At 41.9% G+C, this 9,737-nt stretch overlaps 1 protein-coding gene and 1 long non-coding RNA gene across 4 annotated transcripts; both read left to right on the top strand.

Annotated features, from left to right (window-relative positions):
- The first annotated feature begins 3,026 nt into the window (after window positions 1-3,026).
- Window positions 3,027-4,179, top strand: LOC127319674 (probable aquaporin PIP2-8). The gene has a single exon (XM_051349642.2). It carries the CDS (start codon window positions 3,140-3,142, stop codon window positions 4,013-4,015), a length of 876 nt encoding a protein of 291 aa, XP_051205602.1. The 5' UTR covers window positions 3,027-3,139; the 3' UTR covers window positions 4,016-4,179.
- Window positions 4,180-5,710: 1,531 nt separating this feature from the next.
- On the top strand, window positions 5,711-7,289 carry LOC127319675 (uncharacterized). 3 transcript variants are annotated; one of them, XR_007862620.2, is made up of 4 exons: window positions 5,711-6,098; window positions 6,188-6,308; window positions 6,486-6,577; window positions 6,981-7,289. It is a non-coding gene; the product is annotated as an uncharacterized lncRNA (long non-coding RNA). The 3 variants fall into 3 exon arrangements; XR_007862618.2 differs by having other exon boundaries at window positions 5,711-6,308; XR_011744264.1 differs by having other exon boundaries at window positions 5,711-6,308; window positions 6,464-6,577.
- Window positions 7,290-9,737: the final 2,448 nt, after the last annotated feature.

The raw sequence follows: 9,737 nt of genomic DNA, 5'->3' as shown, positions 1-9,737 counted from the left end.
ATTTGTTCTCTTATTGCTTCTTATTATTGACATCTCGGGGCCACTCCTTCATTTCTTCTCTCCTACCTCACCCTGAGGGTGGGAATGTACACGAGGTTGTCGCTGCCACAGAGAGCAAGGCAGCCGACACCACGGCTACTCGAGAGGCTGAGGGAGGTGATGAAGACTGTTCTTCTGAGGCTTCACGCACCGTCACTTCTCTTCCATCGGTGACTTCACACGGGAACGGGGAAGCCAAGGTAAAGAGGAAATGATCCGAGGATGAAGGTGACTCTGAATCTTCAGGTAAACGCAGCTGAAACTTATGACACCTCAGAGGTCGGCTCCTCCATCCTCACCTTATGTCGATGATCCGTTCAGCATGGTCTAAACCATTAGGTCGTAAGTTTTTTTTCATTATTATTCTGCTCACTTGTTTTGATTCATCCAGTTTTGCTCTTATTTACTCTGGACCGGTGTAGGGAGAGGAGACAACTCCAAAGCACCTAATTGAGGATGAGGACAAGGAATTGGGGGAGTTTGTCATCTTAACTTAGAAAAGTTAGGCTTGAGGGGGAGTGTTAGCAATGTTAGTTAGCACGTCAGTTAGGATACTATCTGACCATTGTAAGTCTTGTATGACAAGTTGTAACACGTGATGATCACGGTAGTTATAGTAAATCTCACTGTTGTAACAACTCTGTAATATCGTCCTGATGGTTTGGTAATCGTCTATACAAACATGAAGTGCGACCCTGGAGGGGTACATCGCCTTAACCGCAAAACCTGGTACCTTAGGGCATGTGCAATGATTATAAGACCGTCTTATCTTAATCCTACCACGTATTATAGATATAACAATAAAACATGATGTACAATGAGTTATTTTCTGTCTTATATTTTGTAACGAGACATCCTAAATATGCCGTGAGAGAGACTGTACTAAGAGATCATCTCTTAACTAAGAGAATACAAAGTCTTTTTTCATCTTTCTCTTTTCTCCACATCAACATTTATCCTACGTGGCACTGCTAATATACTACCATTGTACATGCCCTTACATTCGCAAATTGTTTCATCCTAATTATACGGATCTAAATTAATTATTAAGACACACTGTACATACGTGCTGGATTACTTACCAATGAAGAAGGAACCTTTTATTTTGTTTGGTTGTGATATATGTATGTGCATGTGTAGGCACCCAATATAGGCCGGAATGTTTATTAGTTCCTGCATGTGCTGCATAACAAACAATTGAATTAAAGTTAATCCATTCTAGACCAGCTAGTCTCATGACATCACATACATTTTCCTTAATGAAGAAGCATTGCCGATATATAAGTTAATTAAGATAGTAGCTGACTAGCTAGCATGGACATGCATGAAGGAAGTGACAAAGCCACCATCACTTTTCGACATGCACGTAATTCAATCGATTATGTTCATTCATGCATGCACCGTGCATTCCTGCATGTCTAAAAGCTCTTTCTGTAAAGGTTGCTACTGTTCTGCTCTCGCTTGGACACCTCGTGTGTATTTGTCTCATGACCTAGAGATTTTGGTATTGATGAACATATCTTCCGATCAACAAACCAATCAAACATACCAAATTGACACCAACTTAAAATGTTAAAAATATTAACAACAGTTAATTTTAACTAATGAGCTTCTTAATTTGAGTCTCTACGGGGCTTCCGCTTTTCTCTTACTTGCCTCACTTTACATTCCTATATAAAAAGAAAAGAGACGTTATATCCCTTTTTCGTGGGAATAAAAGTGACTTTTATAAGGAACACACTCTTCGGGGTAGCACTAGGTGAGGTTAAATATATAAACATTTGAGATGTACTTTCACAACTATTTGCTACCTTTTTCTGATAAAGGGGATATTTAATACCAAGAATATACCAATTGCCCCATCCTTTGTAACAACATAATGTCATGAGTAAGTTGAGACATCAAGGATTTACACATCCAACATAATGTCATGTTCACTATAATGCACCAGTCGCAAACTCATCACCGCCTCACACACTATTTTAACGATGGCCATGAAAAGAACGCACCGTGAATCATCGTCTACCCCAACCAGGCGAACACACCTAGAGACGGCCACAAACACAAACATTACATTAGGATGTAAAGGTAGAATTCTATCACACGATGTATGAAAATAAATTTAACAATATCCATATAGCTAGTCTAGCATGTTGATAAGTTTTAGCGGAACTGATTCTAGGACTCACGTCGAAGAAACAAAGAGCGATTATCGCTCAGTTTGTGGTTGCTTTTTTTTTTGAGAGAGAGACTCAGTTTGTGGTTGCTAAATTGCCTGGAGCGAAACTTGTTTTATACTCTGAAGTGAAAACATAACACATAGAGAAAAGTATTTGTTAAAGGACGACAAACCATTGTCCCGCTAATCCGTTGTTCAAGGAACATTGCACCGCACTATACATAGCTAAAATGTAGCCTTCCTGATAATAAAGTTGGTCCACGACTGGATATCTGCCTCTGTCCGGAAGATCGAGTCCACACTCAGTAAATAACTGGCCGGGTAGTTGGACGGAAATCCAATTTTAATCTAGGGTGTATATGCTCCTGCTATCAGAAAATACATTTTAAAATTTCAAAAAAAAAAAATCTGAACAAAAATTTCGTGCGTACATGTCGACATTCTATATGCTCACGCCAAGTTTCGCAGAAAATTGATATTTTCATGTGATGTGTAAAAAAGACAAGAAAATGTCCTTGTGAAGAGCTATTTTTAGCACCGAAATTTATCATTTTACACATGACACAATGAATACTAATTTTTTTGTGAAACAACTTCGTGAGCACATAAAACATTAAGATGTATATGCGACATTTTTTGGCGGATTTTTTGAACTTTCTAAAATATGTTTAAAAGCCATTTTCAAAATCGGGAACTAGCATATGCTCCTTAAAGCAAATACACCGCGTCCGTGGTTGGATTGCTACTTTACTTTATATAAGGAAGATGGGGTGAGATAAGTGCATACTTGGACCGATAAACATAACACGCTGCTACGGCATGCATAGCATAGCTGGTTGTCTATATATATACACATATACATGCACCTAGCTAGCTAAGCTAGATTGATCAACATCGAGCAAGCGTCCATCACCTGATCACATGGCGCCCAGCAGCATGCTGCCGGATCATGCAATCGGCAACGGCAACACTGCCATCGCCAACAAGGACTATCGCGACCCACCTCCTGCGCCGCTACTGGACGCCGGCGAGCTGGGAAAGTGGTCCCTCTACCGTGCCGTCATCGCCGAGTTCACCACCACGCTCCTCTTCATCTACGTCACCGTGGCCACCGTCATCGGCCACAAACGCCAGTCCGAGGGCGCCATCTGTGGCGGCGCAGGGATCCTCGGCATCGCCTGGTCCTTCGGCGGCATGATCTTCATCCTCGTCTACTGCACTGCCGGCATCTCCGGCGGCCACATCAACCCTGCCGTCACCTTCGGCCTCCTCCTTGCGCGCAAGGTCTCGCTTCCCAGAGCACTTCTCTACATGGTAGCGCAGTGCCTCGGCGCGGTGTGCGGCGCCGGACTCGTCAAGTCCGTACACGGCTCGCAGTACGCACGCTATGGCGGCGGCGCCAACGAGCTGGCCCCGGGGTACTCCAAGGGGGCCGGGCTAACCGCCGAGATCGTCGGCACCTTCGTGCTGGTGTACACTGTGTTCTCCGCCACCGACCCGAAGCGCAAGGCTAGGGACTCTCATGTGCCCGTGCTGGCGCCGCTGCCCATTGGGTTCGCGGTGCTCATGGTACACCTTGCCACGATCCCCATCACCGGCACTGGCATCAACCCCGCCAGAAGTTTCGGGCCCGCCGTCGTGTACAACAGCAAGAAGGCGTGGGATGACCAGTGGATCTTCTGGGTGGGGCCCTTCGTCGGAGCCACCATAGCTATGGTGTACCACCAGTATATCATCAGGGGCGGAGCTGGCAAAGCACTCGCCTCCTTCCGCTCCAACTACACCGCCTACGCCTAACAGCACTGCTTCGACCAATCAAAATCAGCAGATATATATCCATGGCGTTCATTTTAACATTTTTTTGTTGTTCTAATGTATGTAACCCATATTTATGTTCCAATGTTGTCATTTGTGAGTTATTTTGGTGACTACTTTACAAATGAGAGTGGATTTTGTACACCCACGCATGGGTCTGAGTGTTTCTATCACCGTCCATTGTGTTTTGAGATTCGGATAAAATGAGAAGAGAGAAATAAATCTTTTCATTTACAATGGTGGGCACAAATCTCGAGGAATAAATGTACGATGACAGAAAGACCCACACCCATGCGTGGGTATACAAAAAGCACAATTGACGGTGATAGAAACACCCACACGTGTGGGTGTACAAAATCCACTCTCGTTACAAATTTGTGATATACATGCAAAATGTGATGTATGTCGTGCTGTGTGTTTAGTTAATCATATTCCTTTCAATTGTGTGTAGATTTCTAGTTCATTCCCAAAATCTGAAGTAGTGATTGAATCTTCATCTTCTGTTGAGCGCCACACACAAGGATGGAATTTCTAGAAACTGGATATTTAGCACGGAAGTTTAAAAGTAGACTATTTATCATGCATGTTTTTGTGAGAATTGTTAATTTATACTACTAGAGATAGGATATTTGTAAGAACATATTCTAGATCAACGATCATGTAATCATAAAAAAGATGAACAGATGATGCCATCCCTCGATCAGACACGCGCACTCACATAAGAGAACACACAAGCGTATACTCGAGACATGCACACAAAAATGCTCAGCTAACACTTCAGAAATATGTGGGTTACATTGTTACTGTCGGTAGAAATGCTACATCGACGGTCCGGATGTTTGGGCATGTGCATCCCCACAGGGGCGGATTTACCGTATGGGCACCCTGGGCACGTGCCCAGGCTCAGTGCCGCCATGAACATGAAGGCTAGCGAGCTTAATACTAGCGATTAAGATCGCTGGAATAGAGAGAAACCCTCGTCTAAAGCTGAAAGGCACAAGCTATTCTTCAATTAGGCTAGGTAGGCCGCTTCCTAGGTAGATGCTTGGGCCGTGTTACTTAGCAACAGCCTGATACATTCTTGGGGGTTACATAGAGCCACAGAGTTTAGTATTCGTGTTTTGCTTTGTGGAGGCAGTGTTAGACTGTCAGCGGTGTCTCGGCTTTGATCAACGACCCGCTGGCAGCTGGATGTTAGCAATTTACGGTCGCAGTTGTCGAGATTATGTGAAGAAAATCCATGACTAAGATACATCGGTGCTTCTAATCGAGAAAATATTGCACATCATAATCGTTTCTGGGTTAGACAAATCTGTATCACATATGGGCTAGCGTGATTTTTCCTTATGGTGCCCACCCTCCAGTGCATCCCCCTATGCATAGGATTAATTCCCGAATATATTATGTTGATCATTTCAATGGCTAGAGAATATTCATAACGTTTCACGATATAAAAAGGCATATAGGGTTTTGTTCAAACACTCATAATTTATATTCAAACACTCATAATTTATATTTCAAATTTAAAAAAATCTAAAAAAAATCTAGGGTTTTGTTTAACCTTGAAGTGAGCCTAATACATTCATGCATGCTTAGAGTAGACACTTGAGATAATTAGCTCCAGACACGCAGAAATGTATGTTGCATGTACACATGCATGCATGCAACATAATCTTTCTATTCTTAATAGGTGATCCCATTTCTCTTTACATGTAGCCTATCCACCTCATCAAGCATATTTAAGCAATCCTAGCTTGCCATGTGTCATAAAAGTGCCACCTCAGCCAAACAAATATTACTTCCTAAATAATTGTCCAATTCATCCATTGATGTTTCTGTTTCCTAATCTTCTATCTATAAATTCCCTCCATGTCGCTCGCTGTCACAAAAAATAAAAGTGTCCCTTCCACTTCGTCTTCTCCATTCATTAGCCTTCCACTTTATCTCTCTTAGTTACTCACGGAATAAATCAGAAGATTGATTTTCTCCTTCGTTTTCATCTTCTCCACTTAAGACTAACCATTAAATAGTGGAGCTCCTCCTATAAAAATCTCAACAACCAGCGGTGAGTCATCCTATCCTCTTCTCCACCTTCCCTTTGAGATCTCTTACCTCCATGAACTTAAATTTTGATCCTTTAGGTTTTGCCTTCAGGAAGCCAATGTGCTGGATAGGATGCCCGGTCGGCCGGGCACATCGGATAAGTAGGACGAATCTGGGAAGCAAGAGCCCTGGACCGTCGTCAAGCCCCATTTTAGTCCCCTCACCGTAGCAGGTTAGTCCAGATTCTCAACATCACAATTTCCCTCTGGTCTTTACCTCCAGCGCCACAACACCCTGCAGCTGGTCTGTTGATTATTTTTCTATGTCTCTCATCTGTATGCTTCATGTAACCTCTGCACTGAAACTAAGGTTCATTTTTAATCGCAGAAAATTGTGTTCTTTCTTTCAGTGATCAAGCTAGCTGCTAGCACATACAGGAAGGTTTAGTTCTCTAAAATTGATGCTCATGCACGGTAGATTCAGTTGCAGTAAATAATCAAGGTGTGCCTCCTCCTAATTTTTATGTATGTATAATTATCGTATTTTTGGAAATACATACGTTGCATCCCCATGGATTACAAGCTGGATCAGAGATCATAAGGCATGCATTTTTTTATCAATTAGCAGATCAGGTATATCTTTGCCCCCTTTCCCCTAGCTGTAGATCTACCACGCAGGACCTCGAGCAGCAAAACATAAATTTTCCAATATTTTGATCAACATTTCACGTACGTATGGGTTCTAATATATTGATCAAAATTTGTACACATAAGTTTTAATATTTTTTTTGATAATAAACCACGTCATCTACTTTGAATTATTGTACACATAAGTTTGTACACATAAGTTTTAATATCTGTAGGATATTATTGTTAAAGTATGCTATTTTTTGCTTCATGTGCAGCTTATCCACCTGATATGACATTTGTGGCTTCCTCATGGAGCGGATCCAACAGTGTGAAAAAAATTCCATATGTAAATCTGTATATTTATGGTAATTGATATTCATTGTAGCGGCACACTTTATGTTGTGTAAGCTATTCAGAGTCTATCCACCGTTCTACATTTCTCCTCCTTGCCTCGTCTTACATTTGTAATATGATTGGTAATCAAGAAAAATAGCCAGCGGAGGTTCTTGAACAAATGGTCGTATCAGCTGTGTACACGGGTTTCAATCTGATATTGTGTCATGTTTAACCAAGATATATCTGTCAATCTCAATTTAGTTACTTTCTGCTCTGAATTTATAATTTCTTCTATTAATAAAATCTCTATATGAGTGGTTCGACATACTATAATTTCCCGAACATTGGAGTTCCATATTTCATTGCCCTATAGGTTTATAAAACCCACCGCAAATTTCCGCAGCAACGCGCGGGGTATCATCTAGTATAAGATATGCACTGATCCGTATGAAAAAAGAAGTGCATGGAGCCATGGACCCATCACAATGAAGTGATTTGTCTGCTTTTGTCAGTTCTTGCACGCACATGCTAGCTAGCCAGCTACCCTAATTAAATTACTATATTGTTATTGCTTCGTCGTTAAGGAATATGTTAGCATCATAAAAGTCACATGCAATAATTTCATCATACTAACTAGCTAATGTAGATAAGAAACTTGAAAATTTTTGTTGGATTGATGCACGATGCACATTCGAGAAAACTCAAATATTGGGTGCGCACACATGCAAAAAATAGTGTTTCTTTGTTTGTAAGTAAACCTGGCTTATCTTAATTAACCCAGTTCTATAATATTTCAAATAAAACGAAATCTGGGTATGAGAAAAGAAGCACTAGCTATCTCCATGTATATCCATGTACATGTGACTGCTGTATATATATATATCCATGTGACTGCTTTTGACAAAGCTAAAGGGCATGTTTGCGTGCCTGCATGCATGCTGATTTGGCTTTATTTTCTTTCATTTTCTCCCATAAAATTATGTATTACTGAAACAAAACATGCATGCACGATCAGTGCATGGACAAAAGAAGCAAAGCTAGCTACTAGAGCATGATACGACCTGCATGTGCACTAGTAGAAAACATGACTAATATATATTTCTTTTAGCTCCAAAGAGCATTAGCACCGGTTGTGCTACGAACCTAGACTAAAGGGTGCATTAGCACCGGTTCGTGCAGCCAGGACATCGTAGCGGACCAGCAGAGCTTTAGAACCGGTTCGTGCGGGACCTTTAGCATCGGTTCGTGACACAAACCGGTGCTAAAGGGTTGTCGTCAGATCGCATGGCAGACGCTAAACCTTTAACATTAGCACCGGTTCATGACACGAACCGGTGCTAAAGCCCCCTAGCCTATAAATTGAGCTCACCCGAGTTCGTGTCACGAACCGGTTCGTGTCGACGTTGAGTCTTGTGATGTATTAGGGTTAAATAGAAAATGGACCCGAGCTATATGTGTAACTCGAATCTTTGATCATGTTTTGAGCATTATCTTTAATTGAAGCTATATATGTGTAACTCCAATCTTGATCATGTTTTGAGCATTATCCTTATTACTGCTTCGCTGTGTTTATACCATTACAATAACTTGTAAGTCTTTGCAGAAACTATGGAACATGGTAGAGACCTAGAAAATACATCGTCGATGACATTATCCGTGATGATGAAGATGTCACCTCGCTTTATCTGAACCAATCCGGTGAGGGAGATGAGCAAAACCGAGGAGATGGCTCTGGTGAGGGAGATGAGCAAGACCAAAGAGATGGCTTCGGTGCGGTGATCCAGCATACCACTGCATGTTGTAGTCTACAAGTCATTGATATGACATTCATGAAGGGGATTCTTCACAAATATCACATCCCTCAGAGTGGTACAATAGAAACATTGCAGGTCATAACACTCCATATATTATATTACAAGCATGTGTCTGGTATTCTGATAGGTCCGATGAGAACGTCCTACGATCATACTTAAGTATCATTACAACTAAAACTAAATAGACATGACGAGCTCAACAACTTATTTAGGAAAGTCACTACGTTGCTCGGCTCCGAGATTTCTAAGGTAAGACTCTACTCCTCCGCCTCTGCATCATCTGCTCTGTAGACTATCCCATAGTCCACACCTTCAACTCCTCCTAAAAGGTCAGGCTCTTCATAGACCAACTCATAGTCCCCTTTCTGGTGCTCCGGTGCAGGCCTCGTCTTCATGATCACAGTCTAGTAAGGGTGTCGAAAGAAAGTGAGTACAGAGGTACTCAGCAAGTTCAAAAGAGAAAATAAGTTTGATGCACTAGCTATGACCATTGATCAGAAAATCTCAGGTCAATGCACGTTTCGCAAACATTTCTTCAACAGGTTTATTTTATTCTGAAAACTATGCCCGCCAGTCTTCACAGGTTGACCAGAACTTCACGAAGTTCCTTTCCGGCCGCGTTCGTAGTTCCCTTCCCGGAACAGGGAGTGACATCCACAATTTGATACACTCTGTAGAGTTGCGTTACTTTTCCCATAAGAGAACTTATCCTTGTTGCCTACCGGGCGTACTATCCCGTCCACACTTCCTTGGCGTGAGGCCCAGTATAAGAACCAAGCCAATCACTGCCTTCTCTGTGACCATGCATACCCTCCCTTTTGTCCATCCGTACATCCCCGGTAGACTTCCCCCGATGTACTATGGACAATCCATCATACACGA

Source organism: Lolium perenne, chromosome 4 (genome assembly GCF_019359855.2).
Source record: "Lolium perenne isolate Kyuss_39 chromosome 4, Kyuss_2.0, whole genome shotgun sequence".
Lineage (NCBI taxonomy): Eukaryota > Viridiplantae > Streptophyta > Magnoliopsida > Poales > Poaceae > Lolium > Lolium perenne.
Note: the sequence above shows the minus strand (reverse complement) of the source record. Positions and strands in the feature narration are given on the sequence as shown.

Excerpts from the sequence above, each read along its gene's own strand:
- LOC127319674 (XM_051349642.2), top strand. The coding sequence starts at position 3,140 with ATGGCGCCCAGCAGCATGCTGCCGGATCATGCAATCGGCAACGGCAAC.